This window comes from Canis lupus, chromosome 37 (genome assembly GCF_011100685.1).
Source record: "Canis lupus familiaris isolate Mischka breed German Shepherd chromosome 37, alternate assembly UU_Cfam_GSD_1.0, whole genome shotgun sequence".
NCBI lineage: Eukaryota > Metazoa > Chordata > Mammalia > Carnivora > Canidae > Canis > Canis lupus.
The window spans coordinates 29,541,300-29,562,534 of record NC_049258.1 but is presented as its reverse complement, the minus strand read 5'-3'; the positions used below and the strand labels follow the sequence as shown (position 1 = coordinate 29,562,534).

The following is a 21,235-nucleotide window of genomic DNA, read 5'->3' as shown; positions in this document are numbered from 1 at the left end:
TTGTCTTGCACTCTTGATGGAGACTTTCTTACCAAACTGCTAATGTGAATGTTTCCATCTGATACTCACAAAGGAAGGCCAGCCCAGAGCTGCACGACCACAGGACCACCTGGGCTCCAGGCGGCACTTGGCTGCGGCCCCTGTGCTTGGAGGCATCGCTGCCCCCACTCACCCAGGTTGGGCTCCTGGCTAGAATCTCTAATGTTAGGGCCACTTGGGTGGCTCAGGGCATGATCCCAGGGTCCTAGGATGGAGCCCAGTATCTGGCTCCTTGCTCAGCAGGAAGTCTCCTTCTCCTGCTGCTGCCCCTGCTTGTACTCTCTTGCTCTCTCTGTCAAATAAATAAAATCTTAAAAGAGAAAAGAAAAAAAAAATCGCTAATGTGAGGCTCTAGCAAAGATTCTCCCCTTGATCAAACTTGAGTCAGGCTCCCAATTCAGTCCAGAAAGGATTCCCCTACCCTCAGTATCTGATTACCCTTAATATCCAATCAAATTCATCACCAACCACCATCCCCAGGTATTAGGTGATCATTCTGGCTTGCCTTCTGAAAAATCCTGTCAAGTTGGTTTAGCTGGAATCCTGACCCCCACCCCCCCACCTTACCTTTGATGTTTCCACTTAGTTCAAGGTTCATTGACAACTCCCAGCCCCCATGGCTATAAATTTCCCCTGGTCCATGCTGTATTTGTAATTGAGCTCAGTTGTATACAGAGGTCTCTTTCCCCTTATTGCAATAGTTCCTGAATAAAATATATTTTTTTTATTTTTAAAAGATTTTGTGTATCTATTTTTGAAAGAGAGAGCAGCATGGCAGGATGGGGGGGGGCATAGGGGGTGCTGCAGAGGGAGAAGTAGACTCCCTACTCTCCACTGAGCAGGGAGCCTGAAGCAAGACTCCATCCCCTGACCCTGGGATCATGACCTGAGCCCAAGGCAGACACTTAATGCTTAATGGACTGAGCCACCCAGGTGCCCTGAAATCTGTTTTTAACTATTGTGTAGCTCTTGTTTTTCTTTGATAGATGATACAACTCAATTTAAGTCTCATAGCTTAACCTTTCAAAAGGGAAAATCTGAGTGGTTCACCCTAGCCTATATAAGGCTTCTCCCTTTGGGGAAGAAGAGAGGAAATAGGGGGTTAGCACATATCATAAAACAAGCTGATGGATTTCTGGGTGAAGCAAATTCTCTAAGAAGGGACAGGAGAAGATCATGATTAGTATTTGTGTTTCAATGATCTATACTACATGTAAAAAAATAATGTCCATTGAACATTAATCAAATAAATAGAAGAAAGCACAGGGAACGGTTATTTCTGTAATAGTCCATTTATTGGGGGAAATAACCTAATAATGTAGTTGAAGCAAATAATGTTATGTTAAAATGAGGTGTCTCTGTATTGAGAGTTTCTCAGTAAATACAACAATGAGAACATTGTCTACGAAACCAAAAATGTAGGGTCTCAGGGAGTTTTTACCACTAACTAACTCAGAAAGCTGAGGAATTAACCAGTTTTTAAAATTCGTTCATGAATTTGTTTATTTATTCAGTAAACCAGATGCTAAGGGGATTTCTCAGTTCTATGACCCAGGCCCAGAAAACAGGGTCTGGGTCATTTACATCCCCTTGTTTACGTCCCTTCCAATCCCGAGCTTCTGTGCTCAGTATAGGCCTCTCTGCTCTTCAGTTGTGCATACAAAACTCCCTCACCTCATTGTCTGCTAATACCTCCACCTGGACATCTGCCGCACGTCAAGCTTCATACCTCCAAAACTGAACTCCCTGTCTTCTTGCCCAAACATCTCCCCCAGTTTGGTAAAAGGGCCACTCCATTCCTCCAGTTGGTCATCCCACAGATCCCGACTCCTCTTTCTTTCATACCCCATATCCAATAAAGCTCATCGGCTCCACCATCCAGAAATGTCTCTAGACTCTGCTGCCCTCACACCACCTGCACTCTGTGCTAAACCATCATCACCTCTCAACTGCTTTATCTTATTAGCCTTCCAACTGACACCCATGACTTTTAAGACTGAAGGCAGATTAAAGCAGTTTCCTGTACTCAAAGTCCTCCACTGGCTTCCCGTGTCACTTAAAGTAAAAGCCAAAGTCATTACCATGGCCTCAGGACTCTCAACATGTCCTGTCTGGTGACCCTTCTTCCTCATCTCTCTGTACTCTTCACTCACTCTGCTCCAGCTACACCGGCTGCCCTGCCTTCCCTAGACAGCCCCGGGCAGGTTCTCACCTCAGGGCCTTAGCACTTGCTGTTTCCTTTTCCAGGAGAGGATGTCTTTCATATTTCTACAGGGTTTATTCCCTACTCTCCCTGTCGGCTCAAATGCCAGCTTCCCCATGAGGCCTTCCCTCAGGCTGCATCCTCTGGAAGCAGATGCTGAGGCAGAGATTGGCGTGCTGAATATTTATTAGGGATTCACAGCTGTGAAGAGAGGCAGATGTAACAGGATTAGGCAGGAGAAGTCAGCTGCAATACAGGCCCGACAAGGTGTCATCCAACCTGGGAGAGAGCTCTATCAGCGGGTCCTGCACTATAGGGACGTGGCCAGGCTTCTGTGTTCTGCTCTCATGTAGTTACTGAATTTGGGTGCCCCATGCAGGGCGTGGCTGAGCCATGGTGGCTCTCAGCCTTGAAGGGGTCTGCAAGCTCTAGAATGTGTGCTGACCACCTCCCTTCTATTTTTTTTTTTTAAGATTTTATTTATTTATTCATGAGATGCGCAGAGAGAGGGAGAGAGAAACAGATACACAGGCAGAGAGAAAAGCAGGTCCCATGCAGGGAGCCCGACGTGGGACTTGGCCCCGGGACTCCAGAATCATGTCCTGAGCTGAAGGCAGGCGCCAAACCGCTGAGCCACCTGGGGGTCCCAAGACCACCTCCCTTCTATGAAGGCGAAACTGTACAGTGTATCTTGGAATCTTCCATGTTGCCCCATTTAAAATTGCAATACCCTCTATCATCTCTATCACCCTCCACAGTTTTATTTTTTTCGCTGCACTTAACACCTTCTAATATACGATGTAATTTGGTTATTTACTTTATTACATGGTTCTTTCATTGGAATATACATTCTAATTGTAGCGCAATTTTTGTGTCTTTGGAGCACAGCTGCATTTAGAATGGTGCCCCGCTCATAGCAGGCACTCAATGAATTTTGTTATTTGAAATACTTGTTAATGTGAAAGCAGTCGTTCAGTAGCCTGTCTAGTCATCACATGTAAAAGCCTTGCAAGAGCCATGTCTTATTTGTCTTGTCAGCATATGGCACTTAGTAGGTGTACAACGCGTTTGTTGAATAAGTGAATACATCTATGAATGACAGTTATGTGAAACACATACGTAATTTAAAAGTCATTAGCTATACTAAACACTAATGAGAAACAGGTAACATTAATTTTTAAAATATCTAACACAACATATCTAAATTCTATCATTTCAACATGTAATCGATATGAAAATTATTATTGAAATATCTTATTGTTTTAAAAAAATTTGTTCTGCACTAAGTCTTTAAAATTCAGTGTGTATTTTGCACTTATACTGTAACTCAGTTTTGGATTGGTCACATTTTAAGTTCTGGATAGCTGGATCCCTGGGTGGCGCAGAGGTTTAGCACCTGTGTTTGGCCCAGGGCGCGATCCTGGAGACCCAGGATCGAATCCCATGTTGGGCTCCCAGTGCATGGAGCCTGCCTATGTCTCTGCCCCTCTCTCTCTCTCTCTCTGTGTGTGTGTGACTATCATAAATAAATAAAAATTAAAAAAAAAAGTTCTGGATAGCCCCCTCTGCAGCATAGCTGTACTGGAATCCTGCAGTTCGCAAGGCAGAATAATACAATATGTGGAAGGGGAGTGTGGGTTGGAGAGGGGAGGTCTCCAACGTCAGTGATTTTCTGGGTCCTCATCATGACCCTTCAACTTAGTAGCTTTGGATGCGCTCCGGCCCCAAAGGCACCAGCGACAGTCACAGGTGAGCATGTTGGGTCACAGGTGAGCATGTTGGGTCACAGGTGAGCATGTTGGGTCGGTTGCTCATCAGCAGGAGGAGGCCTTTCACGGGAGGGATCCATGGGGCGTTGGTGATGGAAAGGACTTGTTGTGGGGTTTGGGTGTGTGTTAGAGGATTTCAGAGGGGGTCTCAGGAAGGTCTCTCCTCTGGACTGGACTGGACTGGAAGCTGTCAGGAAACGGGGATCACTGTGTGATCGGAGGTGTTCGTTTGGTCCGGAGGCAGAAAGGTTAGGCAGAGGGTCAAGCTGTGGTTGGTAGGGAGGCAGGGGTCACTCTCATCAGCCAGCGTCGGGGGAGGCTTGTTCACGTCTGCGGCTTGAGCGGGTTCGCGTTTCGGGTGTTCCCGTGGGGGCGTGGAGGGGCTCCGCGGAGGCCTGCGGGCAGCTCCCGGAGCAGGCGCCGCTTCCCTTCTTCCGAGAGCTGCTCCACCTTAACGAGGCAAGTGACTCAGCTTCCCCTCGCTGCAGTGAGAACCCAGGGGCACTCGTCTCTCCATCCCGAAGGCTGCGGTCCGCACCACCAAGGCGCTCGGCGGGAGCGCGCCGGCCCGGCCGCCTGCAGGATGGCGCGGGGCGCTCCGGGGTCCGCGCTCCTGCCGCCGCGCGCACCGGCTCCCAACACCGGCTCCGCGGGGTGAGCGCCGCGTCGCACTGTGGTTTCCGGAAGGCTCGGGCCGGGCGGGGCCGATTCGTGGAGCCTCCACCTGCTCCTCCCCGCCCCGAGCCCGCGCCTCCAGCCCCGCCCCTGGAGCCTTCCCCGCGGCCCCGCCCGGCCCGGCCCGGCCCGGCCCGGCCCCCGCGGGTTTTCGGCTGCGCCGCTTCCCCAGGCAATACGGGCGCGGGCGGCAGCGCTCGGGGAACTACGGCGGCGCGGCCCCGCGGACCCGGCGCGTCCCCGCCCGCCCGGCCGTCAGCTGATGGGCCCCGCGGGAGGCCCCCGCCGCCGCCGCCGCCGCCGCGAACATGGCGGCCGAGATCCACTCCAGGCCGCAGAGCAGCCGCCCCGCGCTGCTGAGCAAGATCGAGGGGCACCAGGACGCCGTCACGGCCGCGCTGCTCATCCCCAAGGAGGACGGCGTCATCACCGCCAGCGAGGACAGGTCGGGCCGGCGGGGCGGGGCGGGGCGGGGGGAGCGGACGGGGGAGCGGAGGGGGGAGCGGGGGGGACGGCGGGGGGCCCACGGCCCCGGCCTCGTCCGCGCCCCGGGGGCTCGCACCTTCGCCCTCCAGCCCCGACCGGGTTCCCCCCGCCCCTCCGGACGCCCCGTGGTGCGGCTGCGTCCTGCCAGCCGGGACCCGCCCCCCCCCAGCCCGGGACCCCTGCGCCTGCCAGCCGGGACCCCCCCCCACCAGCCCGGGACCCCTGCCCCTGCCAGCCGGGCCCCCCCCCCCCCAGCCCGGGATCCCTGCCCCTGCCAGCCGGGACGCCCCCCCCCCCCAGCCCGGGATCCCTGCCCCTGCCAGCCGGGACCCCCCCCCCCCCAGCCCGGGACCCCTGCGCCTGCCAGCCGGGACCCCCCCCCCCCAGCCCGGGATCCCTGCCCCTGCCAGCCGGGACCCCCCCCCCCCAGCCCGGGACCCCTGCGCCTGCCAGCCGGGACGCCCCCCTCCCAGCCCGGGATCCCTGCCCCTGCAGCCGGGACCCCCCCCCCCAGCCCGGGACCCCTGCCCTGCCAGCCGGGACGCCCCCCTCCCAGCCCGGGATCCCTGCCCCTGCCAGCCGGGACCCCCCCCCCCCCCCAGCCCGGGATCCCTGCCCCTGCCAGCCGGGACGCCACCCCCCCCAGCCCGGGACCCCTGCCCCTGCCAGCCCGGACCCCCCCCCCCCCAGCCCGGGACCCCTGCCCCTGCCAGCCGGGACCCCCCCCCCCCAGCCCGGGATCCCTGCGCCTGCCAGCCGGGACCCCCACCCCCCAGCCCGGGATCCCTGCCCCTGCCAGCCGGGACCCCCCCCCCCCAGCCCGGGACCCCTGCGCCTGCCAGCCGGGACCCCCCCCCCCCAGCCCGGGACCCCTGCCCCTGCCAGCCCGGACCCCCCCCCCCAGCCCGGGACCCCTGCCCCTGCCAGCCGGGACCCCCCCCCAGCCCGGGATCCCTGCCCCTGCCAGCCGGGACCCCCACCTCCCAGCCCGGACCCCTGCGCCTGCCAGCCGGGACCCCCCCCCCAGCCCGGGACCCCTGCCCCTGCCAGCCCGGACCCCCCCCCCCAGCCCGGGACCCCTGCCCCTGCCAGCCGGGACCCCCCCCCCCCAGCCTGGGACCCCTGCGCCTGCCAGCCGGGACCACCCCCCCAGCCCGGGATCCCTGCCCTGCCAGCCGGCTCGACACCCCCCCCACCAGCCCGGGATCCCTGCCCTGCCAGCCCGGACACCCCCCCCCAGCCCGGGACCCCTGCGCCTGCCAGCCGGGACCCCCCCCCCCAGCCTGGGACCCCTGCCCTGCCAGCCGGGACCCCCCCTCCCAGCCCGGGACCCCTGCCCTGCCAGCCGGGACCCCCCCCCCCCCAGCCTGGGACCCCTGCGCCTGCCAGCCGGGACCCCCCCCCTCCCAGCCCGGGATCCCTGCCCTGCCAGCCCGGACCCCCCCCCTCCCAGCCCGGGACCCCTGCCCTGCCAGCCGGGACCCCCCCCCCCCAGCCTGGGACCCCTGCGCCTGCCAGCCGGGACCCCCCCCCTCCCAGCCCGGGATCCCTGCCCCTGCCAGCCGGGACCCCCCCCCCCAGCCCGGGACCCCTGCCCCTGCCAGCCGGGACCCCCCCCCAGCCCGGGATCCCTGCCCCTGCCAGCCGGGACCCCCCCCCCCAGCCCGGGACCCCTGCGCCTGCCAGCCGGGACCCCCCCCCCCAGCCCGGGACCCCTGCCCCTGCCAGCCCGGACCCCCCCCCCAGCCCGGGACCCCTGCCCCTGCCAGCCGGGACCCCCCCCCAGCCCGGGATCCCTGCCCCTGCCAGCCGGGACCCCCACCTCCCCAGCCCGGGACCCCTGCGCCTGCCAGCCGGGACCCCCCCCCCAGCCCGGGACCCCTGCCCCTGCCAGCCCGGACCCCCCCCCCCCAGCCCGGGACCCCTGCCCCTGCCAGCCGGGACCCCCCCCCCCAGCCTGGGACCCCTGCGCCTGCCAGCCGGGACCACCCCCCCAGCCCGGGATCCCTGCCCTGCCAGCCGGCTCGACACCCCCCCCCACCAGCCCGGGATCCCTGCCCTGCCAGCCCGGACACCCCCCCCCAGCCCGGGACCCCTGCGCCTGCCAGCCGGGACCCCCCCCCCCAGCCTGGGACCCCTGCCCTGCCAGCCGGGACCCCCCCCTCCCAGCCCGGGACCCCTGCCCTGCCAGCCGGGACCCCCCCCCCCCAGCCTGGGACCCCTGCGCCTGCCAGCCGGGACCCCCCCCCTCCCAGCCCGGGATCCCTGCCCTGCCAGCCCGGACCCCCCCCTCCCAGCCCGGGACCCCTGCCCTGCCAGCCGGGACCCCCCCCCCCCCAGCCTGGGACCCCTGCGCCTGCCAGCCGGGACCCCCCCCCCTCCCAGCCCGGGATCCCTGCCCTGCCAGCCCGGACCCCCCCCCTCCCAGCCCGGGACCCCTGCCCTGCCAGCCGGGACCCCCCCCCCCCAGCCTGGGACCCCTGCGCCTGCCAGCCGGGACCCCCCCCCCTCCCAGCCCGGGATCCCTGCCCTGCCAGCCCGGACCCCCCCCTCCCAGCCCGGGACCCCTGCCCTGCCAGCCGGGACCCCCCCCCCCAGCCTGGGACCCCTGCGCCTGCCAGCCGGGACCACCCCCCCAGCCCGGGATCCCTGCCCTGCCAGCCGGCTCGACACCCCCCCCCACCAGCCCGGGATCCCTGCCCTGCCAGCCCGGACACCCCCCCCCAGCCCGGGACCCCTGCGCCTGCCAGCCGGGACCCCCCCCCCCCAGCCGGGGACCCCTGCCCTGCCAGCCGGGACCCCCCCTCCCAGCCCGGGACCCCTGCCCTGCCAGCCGGCTCGACCCCCCCTCCCAGCCCGGGATCCCTGCCCTGCCAGCCGGCTCGACCCCCCCCCCCCCCCACCAGCCCGGGATCCCTGCCCTGCCAGCCCGGACACCCCCCCCCAGCCCGGGATCCCTGCCCTGCCAGCCGGGACCCCCCCCCCCCAGCCTGGGACCCCTGCGCCTGCCAGCCGGGACCACCCCCCCAGCCCGGGATCCCTGCCCTGCCAGCCGGCTCGACCCCCCCCCCCCCCACCAGCCCGGGATCCCTGCCCTGCCAGCCCGGACACCCCCCCCCAGCCCGGGATCCCTGCCCTGCCAGCCGGGACCACCCCCCCAGCCCGGGATCCCTGCCCCTGCCAGCCGGAACCCCCCCCCCCCCCAGCCCGGGATCCCTGCCCCTGCCAGCCCGGACCCCCCTCCCCCCAGCCCGGGATCCCTGCCCCTGCCAGCCCGGACCGCCCCCCCCACCCCCGCCCAGCCCGAGATCCCTGCCCCTGCCAGCCGGGACCCCCCCCTCCAGCCCGGGACCCCTGCCCCTTCCAAACGGGAGCCCTGCCCAGCGCCCCTGCAGCCAGTAACCACCCCCCCACAGCCTGGGATCCGGGAGGCCCCCCCATTCCAGGGGGGACTCCCTCTGCCGGCTGCTGGGGGGGGTGGCGTCCCCTTGAGCTCCTCCAGGCAGTGCCCCCAACAGCCGGGCCTAGCCTGGGATCCGGGTCCTGCCCTCCTCGTGGGGCTCCGCTTGCTCCTAGAAAGCGTTGGGATCTCTGGGGCGGGAGGAGGGCTTCTGGGCCCTTGGCTGTGGTAGGTTCCAAGCCTCGGAGCCTGGAGCCAGGAGCCTGGTGGCAGGTCGCCGCGTCCGGGTGCCAGGGATTCCCTTCTCTCCGCAGACCTCCAGGAGCTTCCATCCCTTTCTTGTGCTTTATGCTGCCTTGACAACTCTTTTTGCACAACACGGGGTCCCTAGATCAGTTTTTTTTTTCTTTACAGCTGTAAGAACCACCTGAACTCTTACTTATCACATAGTTGTTTTTTTTCCTAAAGGGGGACTTATGTTTTAAAAGGTTTGCTTTTTCTTTGAAAGAAAACATTATTTTCCACCATTAATGGAAAACCAGTATCACTTGCCCCAAAGAATTCAACTCAGCTAAAGCACGTAGCTGTGCGCCTAAAGTCATCTCTTTCTTGTGCTATGACAACTTGCCCACCACACTTTGGGAATCACTGATCTGATCCGATTCTCTCATTTTATCCAAGAGGAAGGACACTGAGGCCCTTGGAGAGTCACAGAGATGCTGGTGAAGCCGGAACGCAACCCAGGCTCCAGCTCTTTGGTCTGCCCAGGGCTGTGTGATTGGATTGAAGAGAAATTATTTGTTTTAAAACTTTAGTGTTTTTAAAGCCCTGAATGTTTAAAAGGTTTGTGGCTTTACGGTGGGAATTTGGAGGAAATGACTGATGTTTGCCAGTGAAATTCGGTTTCCTCCCACAATGAGTGCTCTTAAATGGTGAACTCCAAAAGTCCTAAGGCCTTCTGGAAGACGGCAGGTACTTGCCCTGTCCCCTTAGAGCAGACAGCACTGCCCCGCCGTTTGTAGGCATAGAGCTTCTGAAGTACCGTTGAGGGCCTGTCCTGACTGGGAACAGAGAACCCGAAGCCCCCGGTGCCTAGTCAACCTTTGTGTTTTGCTTTTTGAGCCCGTTGTTTTATGAGCAGGCAGTGGCCTCTCCAGCTCATTTGCAGGGAGCTGACCTCAAAGGAGGAGAGGAGCTATTGCGAGGACCTGGCTGTTGCTTTGCAGAAGCAGCAAGGAAAAGAGAGGAGAAGGGAAGGTGGAAAAAAGGCAAAAGGGCGAAGGACACCATAATGATATTTGCAGGACATGAACTTGGATGCAGACAACATTTTATAAAACTTAGGTATCTTATGCAGCAAAATATCGTATTCCTGACTCATGATGTCGGGTGAATTGCCGAATGTTTGCGATTACTGGCCAGGAGCAGTGCTGATAAATGTTTTATGGAAAGTGATTACTTAGCTGCTCTGGGACTGAAATGTTCCGGGGGAGCCTCAGATCAGCCTAGTTTTTCACGGGAGCCCAGCAGGGCCCTTGCCGATGACTGGACCAGGTGAGGGGTGAAGCCTTGTGTTCGCAACTTGTGTTTCATGCCCCTGGAGCTTCCTTGAAGGCAGGATGCTTTTTAGCAGGTGCCTTAGTTCGTGAGATTTATGGAAGCACGTGGCTTATGGGTTTTTTGTTGTTGGATATGGTGGTGTATCTTTAACATTGTCATGACTATGTGCCGTACTCTTTAGTCATTCATTCATTCATTCATTCATTCATTCATTCATTCATACCTTCATGCACTCGTTCATTCATATATTTAGAGATACTGTACCTATTGAGTGCCAGGCTTAGGGAATACAACAGGGATCAAAAGTCATAGCACTTGCCCTCCTGACTTCTGATTCATTGATATTTATGGCTCTTGACCTGATGGAACCAGCATATTAAGGAAGCAGAACTCTGACCACCCTTATTCATCAGACAGGCATTTATTAGACACTGTGTGCTGGACCTGTGGGATAGAAAGACAAGTGATGCCAAAATCTGTTACCGAAGGGCTGGACAGACTGGTGACGAGATGGCTCTGTGCTGTCAGCTTCCAGGGCGTTGGGGAGACACAGAGGGGAGCATGTCCTTGAGGGCCAGGGTTTAAGGACAGCCTCAGGAGATGTCCCTGGACAGAGCAGTGGGCTGTGGGAAGAAGAGGGGCACATCCCTGTCCCAGGCAGGTGGAAAGAGCAAGGGGCAGTAAGGGAGCACGGTTACTTGTAGGTGACCAGAGCAAAGGGTATCTGAGTGGCCGCAGCAGGACAGAGTCCTGAGAGCTGGAAGGCCTTCCTCGTATGCCAATGTGGGCTGTTTGACTTCAGTAAGAAACCATCAGAGATTTCAAAGCAAGTGACAGGACCCGAGTTTGTACTTTGGAAATAACAGTGGCTAAACCTTTTAAAAGTCCCTTCTCTCAAAAAATAAAAATAAAAATAAAAATAAAAATAAATGAATTAGTGAAATAAAAGTCCGTGCTCCCTACTGGTGCAGAGTCGGACCTCTGTATGGGGCTGCATCCCTCTCACGTTCCCCACGAGGTGGGGAGTACAGGCACCTCCCTTATCAGTAGCTCCAAGATTCAGTGTGTTGTAAAAGCCGAAGGTGGGCTTGTTCTGTTGGTTGGTTCGTAAACTGGGCCTGAAAACTCCTTGGTGGTAAAACCCAACCTGAAGAGATGGGACTGTGTGTAGTCTTTTTTTTTTTTTTTTTTTTTTTTTTCCGTGTGTAGTCTTTATCCCGTGCAGTGTGTCTGTCCGTCTTCCCGCAGAAGCAGTTATCCTGGGCCCCCGGAGTGTTACGGGACAGACGGTGGGTGTGTGCCTCCGATGGCAGTGGGCCTTTGACAGGAAACCAAGGCACAAAGATACTGAAGTAACTGCCCAAGGCCTAGTAGCTAGTAAGTGATTGGGTTGAGATTTGAACCCAGGTGCGACTAGGGGGCCCTATTGCGCATTTGGAGAAACTGAATCCAGTTGGTATCCGTCAACGATCGACTGTTCTGGCAGCAAGTGTGACATGCTAGGATTCCACCTTTGGCTATAATTCAGCTATCCTTCCTTCCTTTTAGGTTTTTGGTTTTTTTGTTTTTTGTTTTTGAAGTTTGTACCTTTTCTAATATAACTTGTGCTGTAATGCTCAGAACGGCAACTTTTAAATTTAAAGTAGGCTCCTGCTAAAGTTAATTCACTTGATAAAAGTTAAAAGCAGTGAGAACTGGCGTGAGAGCACTTTGAGAGGAAAAGTGAGATGTGAGGGTTGCCTAAAGTTAGTGCCCATTTTTCTAAACTAGGCCTGTGGTTCTCAACAAGGGGTGATTTTGCCCCCACAGGGGCATGTGGCAGTCTCTGGGGACATTCTGGTTGGCAGGACTATAGCGGGGATTGCTGGCATCTAGAGGGTCAGGCCAGAGATGCTGCCCAGCATCCTGTAAGGCACGGGACAGGACCTCACTACAAGAACTAGCAGCTCCAGATGTCAGTAGCACCGTGGTTGAGACAGCCGGGGTTAGGCTCAGTGTACTTACTTCTCTGGTCTCCCCAGACAGCGGTTCTCAAACCTGAGCATGTATCAGAATCAAATGGAGATTCTGATTGAGCGAGGCTGGGATGGGACCCCAGCGTTTGCATGTCTTCCAGGTTCCCAGTGATGTTGATGTTGATGATGCTGGTTCAGGAACCCCACTTTGAGAACCGCTCTTCTGCACGAGTGTTGTGGGCACAGTGGGCACAGTGTTTGCCTTGCAGGCCCACGAGGGGCGAATACTTTGTACTCTGTCCTCTTCTGTGTCCTTTTCCGGGATATATTTGCCTGGAATCAGTTACCTGTACTCGTCTATTTCCCATTAAAACCAAACCGTGTGGGACACGTCTGAATACACACCATCCCCTCGGGGAGTGTTAACCTGCTACGGAATGCCCAGCCTGAGCCCCTCGCACCAGGAGTCACTAGTAATGCTTTGGGTGCCGAGCTTTGGGGTCTGAGCAGAAACCGTCGGAGTTCCTGCCGCGGAAGGGTCAGCAGAAGGTGGCACTGCTCCCCTGTGTGCCTGCCTGTACATTCTGTTAAGGGCCTCATTACTGCACTCTTGTTACCCTACACCTGAATGTGTGTTTTTAACTTAAGTTTGCAGTTGCCTGAACTTGGGAACTGGCATTTTTGAACATGCCAAGTATGCTGCATTTGTAAAGCTTAAAAAAAAAATATTCTCTCCAATCAGGACGCCTGGGGGGCTCAGCAGTGGAGCCTCTGCCTTCGGCTCAGGGCGTGACCTGGGGGGTCCAGGGATGGAGCTGTGCATCGGGCTCCCTGCACGGAGCCTGCTTCTCCCTCTGCCTCTGGCTCCGTGCCTCTCATGAATAAATAAATAAATCTTTAAAAAAATATTGTCGAATCAATAAAGTAGGACTCTCTCTAGCCAGGAAACTGTAAAAAGAAAAGTACCAAACCTGGGTGGTAAGTTGTAGAATTTGAACTACAGTAACCATTTTCCTGATAGTGGAAACAGAAAGTGAGACTCAGCTTTCTGAACAGAAGTGAAATGTGCTGAGACCTTGAGAACCCATTCCCAGGACACATTTGCCCTTTGATTTTTTTTTTTTTTTTTGCTGTGGACTGCACCATACTTTTAGAATCAGTTGAAGCATAGAATTTTTAAAAGAAAAGACTTCATGATACAGCCTTAGAAATAAGGCCACTGGGTGTTACACTATATGCTGGCAAATTGAATTTAAATAAAAGATTAAAAAAAAAAAAATTAAAAAAAAAAATTAAAAAAAAAAATTAAAAAAAAAATTAAAAATAAATAAATAAATAAATAAAAGATTAATTAAGTTACTTATAATTTTTTAAAAAATATTTTATTTATTTATTCATGAGAGACACAGAGAGAGAGAGAGAGGCAGAGACACAGGCTGAGGGAGAAGTAGGCTCCATGCAGGAAGCCCGACGTGGGACTCGATCCTGGGTCTCCAGGATCACGCCCTGGGCTGAAGGCAGTGCTAAACCGCTGAGCCACGTGGGCTGCCCAAAATAAAATATTTAAATAAGATAAAAGAAATAAGCCTGCCATCCTGCCATCTTCATTTTTGGAAAACAGTTTGAGGATGAGCGTGCTTATGCTTTTGCCCTGATGCAAAAATGGAGGTCACCATTGATTTCCGCCAGAAACTCACTTGTCTGGCCTAAGTCAAACAAAGGCAGATCTCATGTGTTTTAAAATACTGTAGGATGTTGCACTTAGGCTGGTAAACAGTAGCAGTTATAGAAATCCAACTTTTAAAGTGTGGCATCTGCTTTTCTTGCCATTGTTATAAACCAGCTTTTTATCCTGATACGCTTGTTTCCTTTCAGATGTTTCTAAGCACATTAAGGTAGTTTGAGGGAAAAATTATATATTTTTAGCTGCTCACGCGGAAGTCATTTTGAATAAACAACCTGAGTTTTTAAAGTGTTACGCTTAGGAGAAAACCTGGCATAGCTGGAAGTTGTTGGCTTACACATTAAACTGGGGTGTTCACTGCTGTGTTTTTGTCATCACGCAGTGCTGAAAAGTGGACTCTGTTAGAAAACAAAACGAAGAAAGGAGAAGGAGGAAGGATTTTTTCCTTTTGTTGGAGTGGCCCTTCGTCGTGAGGATCGTTTTCTTTTTATGGCACGGTCGAGAGCCAGTCCTGGATCCAGAAGGCCCGAGTTTGAGTCCCAGCCGTGTGACCTTAGGAGAGGTTGCTTAGTCTTTCTGTGCCGTAGTTTTCTTATCTGTGACATGGGGACAGTGCCTACATCAGGGTTTTGTGAGAATTAGGATAATTAATATGCACAGTGCACTGAACAGTGCCCAGCACAGGGAAAGCAGTTTGCACATGTTGTCTGTTATTATTTCCCATGTAATTATTTTAATCTCATCAAAAGCTGAAGATGTTTGCTTGCTCTCTGTGTGCATGTGGAAATAAAAAAAAATTTTTTTTCCGTATGAAGTAGGACAGTAACCATTTGGGGATCACTTAGAAACCTAAGTTCTGGTAACTGTCTTTGAGTCGTGCCTTCTCATCATTTCCGAATCAGTCACTTACAAGTCACGTCAGTCGTGGGTTTTCCCTCATAACACCTGTGCCCTGCTTTGTTCAGGGGCCCCACGGCCACCCCTCGGCCCACGGATTCCCTAGAAGGACCGCTGACGTAAGCTCATGCTCATGGCCACGATTTATTGCAGTGAAAGGACACAAACAGCATTGGTGGAAGGAAAGGCACAGAGGCCGCAGGAAATCAATGTGAGCTCCTGTGCATCTTTGCCCTGTGGAGAGACCCACAGGAGGGGCTCCATTCCTCCGCATTGAGTTATGACCCCTTGGGTACAGCACTGTCGACCAGGAGGCTCAGTAGAGACTCTGTGCCCACCGCTTTTGGGGGCTGGCCGGGTAGGTGCCCTCTGCCTGGCGCTTGCCGAAATTCCAGACTCCCAGAAGGAAGCAGGTGTGCGCTGGTCTCAATGTTGTTAGCTTGGGTGAATCAACAGACAGACCTGGAAGGAAGAAAGAAGTGTGGAACAGAATTGGAAGCTAGGCTGCTCTTCCTCACTGCCTCAAACTGTACTTTTTTGGATTTGGTTTAACCCTGTGTTTTGAGACATCTAGGCTATGGATAGAGCTTGAACCTTTTCTCTTGGTGACATAAGAAAGTGTTGCATGGACCCTATGTTGACTGCATCCTGCCTTGATCACTCCTGCTGCTCGAGGTTCTGATGGCCGTCAGCCTTCTTGGTAGCACAGAGGTCGCAAAAAATCATTTGGATGCTAACAGTGAACAGATGGCAGCAGGAATGGTTCCTCAACTGAAAAAGAACACATCTGCAGGTAGGAAAGTAGCCATCTGGCTTCTGGAGAGGCAGTCCAGGAGCTGGTGGGGATGCCACATAAGTGGCCTTCCTCTTGGGATAAACATCTGCTTGTGACAACAGCAGGAGTTCGAGAGGCACCAGCGCGGGCCGTTGAAGCTGTTCACAGTTCCTTCCCTGGACTGTAGAAGGAGATGGGAATATAAATTTGTTCTCAGCCAATCTAATTTTCCTTGGTGAAAAGAGGCTGGTTTCCCTGCCTACCCGTTTAGTTGGTTCAGTAAAAATCTAGTGTTTTCCCCCCTTTGTTACCAAAGGAGAAAGGCTTCTTTCTGTTACAGGAATGAAGAGGGCAGAGTTCAGGAGACTTGGCTGAAAGGAAACTGCTATTTATTTGATAAGAGCAGATTGCACTGATGGCCATGTCCTTTTCTTTCTCTTTTAGGCTAACATTCTAATGTTAGAGAAAGCTCTGGAGGCGACCAGAATCACACACTGTGTCTGGAGCCCCCGGAAGTAGTTAAGTGTAGGAAAAAATATCCTTTGCTGAAGGTAACGGAAATGTTTGGTGATTTATCAAGATGCGAAATAGTATCAGCAGCCCTAAGAGTGACTTTCCTCAAACTTAACTATTGTAAGAGGTTAACAGAAGCAGGCCTTGGGCTTAATTTGAAACATATCCTATCCTCTGTATTCTGTGTTCAATTGGTTAGTTGAGTAATCCTGGCATAATGTAACAGTTTATAATGTAAAAATGGTTGAATTGCTTTCATTTAGCTGTTTGGGGATCATTAGGGTGTTTTTGAGAAATTTAAAAAGGGGTACCTGGGTGGCCCAGTCAGTTGGACGTCCAACTCTTGATGTTAGCTCAGGTCTTGATTTCAAGGTAGTGAGTTTAAGCCATGCACTAGGCTCCACGCTGAGTGTGGAACCTGCTTTAAAAGAAAAAAAAAAAAAAAAAGATCTGTTTTTAGAAATGCTGATGTGTCAGGCGAGACAGAATTTGGCCTTGTGATTTTACCGCAGCACTGGTGTGCGCTTTGAATCTTTTTACCAAAGTGTGGGCGTGATTTTCAAGGTAATCGTATTGGAAAATAAAATGTCTTGAATCCAGATGTGTGTCCTCATGCAGTTTTAGGTTTAAAAATGATATTAATCAGCACTCCCACAAGATGCCCCTGCTTTGAGAGCCAGCGCTTTTCACCAGAAGAACCATGCTTGGAATCTGTCTTCTTTCTTCCTCTTTCTAGCTTAAGCAGTTAAGGCTTTATAGACTTGGTGATTTCCTAAAGTACATTTTTAAGTTGCTTTTAATCAATTCTTTGAGGGGAGTCAAAGGGCCTCGAAGAAATGAGAGGAGCTCCTCCACCTATTCTGACCATCAGGTATATCTTTGAGAAGAGCACAGACTAGTTTCACTGGAACACATACTTCATTCTTAACCAGACCTGTGGTTTTTAGTCTGCTTTTCATATATCTACTGTAGTAAGCTAAGAACATGCAGAATTTTGATCCTTGATAGGATGAAAAACATTGAATAATAATTAAGAGTAATAACTTCGTTTATGCTTTACAGTAACTTCTTTAGTTTCTTGGGATTCAATTTAGCATCTGCGCAGGGATCTGCCTTCGGCTCAAGTCATGATCTCAGGGTCCTGGGATCGAGCCCCACGTTGGGCCCCATGCTCAGAGGGAGTCCACTTCTCCTCCTCCCTCTGCCTCTGCCCTGGCTTGTCCTCTCTCACGCATGGGCATGCCGTCTCTCTCTTTTGCTCACTTTCTCTCTGAAATAAAATCTTTAAAAAAAAAAAATTAACATCTGTGCAAAGCGAGGATCCTCTATTTCGGTTCAAAGTGAAGTGAACTTATTTGTTTATTCAGTACTTTTAAATCCTTGACACTCGGTAAGTGCCAAATGCTATCTTTTTTTAAAAAAAAAAACTTATTTATTTATTCATGAGAGAGAGAGAGAGAGAGAGGCAGAGACACAGGCAGAGGGAGAAGCAGGCTCCATGCAGGGAGCCCAACGTGGGACTCGATCCCTGGTCTCCAGAATCATGCCCTGGGCAGAAGGCAGGCGCTAAACTGTTGAGCCACCCAGGGATCCCCCTATTTTTTATTTTAAGGGCAGAATCAAAGATACTCTATTTCTTGAACAGATAGCATTGTATCATTTAGTTTCTGATATGAGACAAACCAGGTAAGATTCAGTGGCTTAAAACAGCAAGTACAGTTGACCCTTGAACAGCATGGCTTTGGACTGTGCAGGTCCACTTATATGTGGATTTTATATGGCATGGTACTATAAATGGATTCTCTCTTCCTGATGATTTTCTTAACTTTTTCTCTTCTCTGGTTTATTGTAAAAATAAATGTCCATCAACTGATGAATAGATAAAGAAGGGGTAAACTATATGTACAATGGAATATTACTCGGCCACCAAAAAGAATGAAATTTTGCCATTTGCACAAACGTGGATGGAGCTAGAGAGTGTTGTGCTAATGCAAAATAAGTCAGAGAAACACAAATGCTGTATGATTTCACTCGTGGGAAATTTAAGAAACAAAACAGATACACATACGGGAAGGAAAAAAAAAGAGAGAGAGAGAGAGGGGAGCAAACCATAAGAGACTCTTGACCATAGAGAACAAACTTAGGGTTGATGGAAGGTCGTGGGTGGGGAGGGGGTAGGTGGGCGCCAGGCACTAAGGAGGCACAGCGGGGTGTTGTGTGCATGTGCTGAATCCCTGAATTCTGCTCCTGAAAGCAGTATTGCCCTCCTTGTTAACCAGAATTTAAATAAAAATTTGAAACGAGAAACATACCAAATATGTGTTAATCGAGAGAGATTTTGTTGGACTCATTGTTCCTGTTTAGCACAGAAGTCAGGGTTTCTTTGAACTAAATGAGAGCTTTGAAGTTAGACCTCGACTTGTGCATAGTCTGGATTTTTTTGGAGGGAAAAAGTAATTTACTTTTTCATGCTTCCTTTTTGTTTAGGGGTTAACTCCTTTGGAAGGTAAAATGTGGAATTTTCTGAAAAGCGTTTTTTCTTTTTTAAATTGTTTTACTTAGGGGATCCCTGTGTGGCTCAGCGGTTTAGCGCCTGCCTTCAGCCCAGGGTGTGATCCTGGAGTACCAGGGTCGAGTCCCACATCGGGCTCCTTGCATGAAGCCTGCTTCTCCCTCTGCCTGTGTCTCTGCTTCTCTTTCTGTCTGTGTCTTTCATGAATAAATAAATAAAATCTTAAAAAAAAGAAAAGACAAATTTAATTTAAAAAAATAAATTGTTTTACTTATTATTTACCACGTAAAGCTGCTTTGTTTTGAATTATTTTGTAATGTTTTGAAATGTGAATTTTTATTATCCTCTTATAAAAGAGCAATAAAATTGGACAAAGCAATTCAACAAACTGATGCTTTGTTTGATTCTAGAACCTTGACTCTCCTTACATTTGCCTCCCTGAGTATAAAAGGGAGGCCTTGGCTGACGTCTTGTCATGAGGATGTGGCTCACATTCTCCACCAACAGTAGCCTTTTTCGTATCCTGGAGTATTTTCTAGAACACAGGACGTAGCTCTGTCTGCCACTATAGTTCACTGCTGTGAACTCATAAGAACTCAGGCAGGGACACGTTTTTTAAGAGGCACGGAGTATTTATCGCCTTGTGTCTTTCAGGCCTGGTGGCCCTGGTGCCTCTTGGTGTCGTCTGTTAACTGCCCTCCTGCTTCGGATTCCTTCACTGGCTGTGTCCCCTGCTGACATGCTCAAGGTTCTGTCCATCCAGCACCTCGACCCTGGTGTCTCGGTCCTTGGGTCTGCGTCTCCCTGTGAGCTCTGGGTGTCCTGGGCCCTGTGCACTAACCCCAGGGATGCTCAGATCTCCCACCAGCTTCGATGGGTCCCCCTACTTGACATCGCCTTTGACTCTAGTGCCCACACTTGCGCTGGAGCTTCCGCCTGAGGCCTGCCTTCCTCCCCCACCTGCTTGCTCTTGCCCGAATGAGGGAGCACAGGCGTCCGTAGGGAGCAGACGGGCTTCGCCCCCAGCCAGCTGCCTGGACGTCAGACGTTCATCCCTGAGTGTGCCGGGCTCACGAGGACTCGTTCAACTGTTGGCTCATTCTGCTCCTTGAGTTGGGGGCTGGGGGCTGGGGACTGGGGACTGGAGTCTCTGGGCTCAAGGAACACCCCCCCCCCCCAACCGCCACCCCCAAGTCACTGAAGGCCTTGGTGGCTCTACAGCTATGATCCTTCTCTCCTACCTGGCTTGGCCCAGTTATAGAAGTGAAGTTACATCATTTTACGTTATACTTTAAAAAAAAATTAACATTTCGTAAACATTTTCTCATGGGTTCACGATCTCTGTGTGGATTTTTAATGACTGTGAAACATACTAATTCAGTAGCTTATCATGAACTCATGATTTTCAGAACGATTTGTAATGACTGCGTAAGCTATGGAATTAATAGGCCATTAACCCATTTCGTTATTTCACCTTTCCCCCCAGTTTTTATTCCTTTGAGTAATGCTCATAGGAACTTTTCTGTAATGCGTTAATTCCTTTTTTTTTTCCTGTTAAATTTCTTCAGAATCGGTTGCCAAGTATGGAGTTCCTAAATCACTTGGTTGCTGTTATTACTAGTAGTAGTAGCAGCAGCAGCAGCAGTATGAGGCAGGAAACATTTTTCTCAGTATATGGGACAAATTTTTGCCAAAGAGTTCTGATTCCCAGTGCTGACAGAAAATTACAAGAACCCTAGAAATGGCTTTTTATTCTTTTCAGTTGTTCATTTGCTTAGCCCTGCACAGCAATATGTTTTAAACACTTGAAATATTTAAAATAAAAAAAAAAATACAGTCCAGCTTTGGCTTCTTGTTTTCCAGAAAATAAATGGATCATCCACCTTGCTGAAGAACGATAGGCAACAGGGCACCTGGGGGGCTCAGTCAGTGAAGCATATGCCTTCTGCTCAGGCCATGACTTCAGGGTCCTGAGATTGAGCCCCACGTCAGGCTCTCTACTCAGTGTGGAGCCTGCTTGTGCTCTCTTGCTCTCTCTCTGTATCAAATAAATAAAATCTTTATTTTCAAATAAATAAAATTTTTATAAAAAATAATAATAGACAAGTAAAATGATGGTAGTGGTGGGCATCCCATGTAGTGATGCATAAATATTACCATGCTTCTCTAACTAGGAGGGCAGAGGAGGTTGCTGTAGGTAATAGTAGCTTGGAGAACTCTGAAAATGTTTTATTTAGGCTCTGAAAGAAATGACACATTTCCTCTCTAAGTACCTCTTGGAAAAATATCAAACTATTGTTTTAAAACAACTTAAAATTAGAGCCTGGCAAAGGTGAACATGTTTCTGACGTTTCAGTTTTAAGGAAAGACTTCTTTTCAGATTGACATGGTCTTGGAATCTCAAAGAAAACTCATCCACTAAAAAAAAAAAAAAAAAAAAAAAATGGGTAGATTGAGCAGCAAGCAAAGCATAGAATGAGTTTAGGTGAGTGGGTGTGAACTTGTCAAAATATTAAAGGAAAAGTTAAGCTGTTATATTTTAATTTAACTTGGTAGAGAAAGCAGCTTAGACATTCAGCTAGGCAGAAAATATTGTGGTTCTGTAGAAATGAAACCATCTGATCCTGACACTTGGTGATTACATGGTCTATTAATAACGCGCTAGAGTTTTTAAAAGTTTTCTCCTGCAAATGTTACTAAACTGTATTCTTGTATTGCTTTCAACTTCTCAAATAGATTTTACTTCCAATTTACTGAATAGTAAATT

The 21,235-nt window shown here is 52.2% G+C and overlaps 1 protein-coding gene and 1 long non-coding RNA gene across 7 annotated transcripts in view; one reads left to right on the top strand and one right to left on the bottom strand.

The window, feature by feature from the left end:
• The first annotated feature begins 4,933 nt into the window (after positions 1 to 4,933).
• WDFY1 (WD repeat and FYVE domain containing 1) overlaps positions 4,934 to 21,235 on the top strand; it is a 118,290-nt gene continuing 101,988 nt past the window's right edge. For all 4 annotated transcript variants that reach the window (XR_005385453.1, XM_038585878.1, XM_038585879.1 and 1 more), the window contains exon 1: positions 4,934 to 5,131. Coding sequence is in view for 3 of the 4 variants with exons in the window: in XM_038585878.1 (XP_038441806.1) it covers positions 4,995 to 5,131 (137 nt within the window). In the remaining variant the exon portion in view is untranslated. The remainder of the gene's footprint in view (positions 5,132 to 21,235) is intronic.
• LOC111094365 lies at positions 14,804 to 19,615 on the bottom strand. 3 transcript variants are annotated; one of them, XR_005385454.1, is made up of 3 exons: positions 18,897 to 19,615; positions 16,268 to 16,377; positions 14,804 to 15,130 (listed from the first exon to the last, which is right to left on the bottom strand). It is a non-coding gene; the product is annotated as an uncharacterized LOC111094365 (long non-coding RNA). The 3 variants fall into 3 exon arrangements; XR_005385455.1 differs by having other exon boundaries at positions 16,268 to 16,374; XR_005385456.1 differs by having other exon boundaries at positions 16,268 to 16,374; positions 19,429 to 19,615.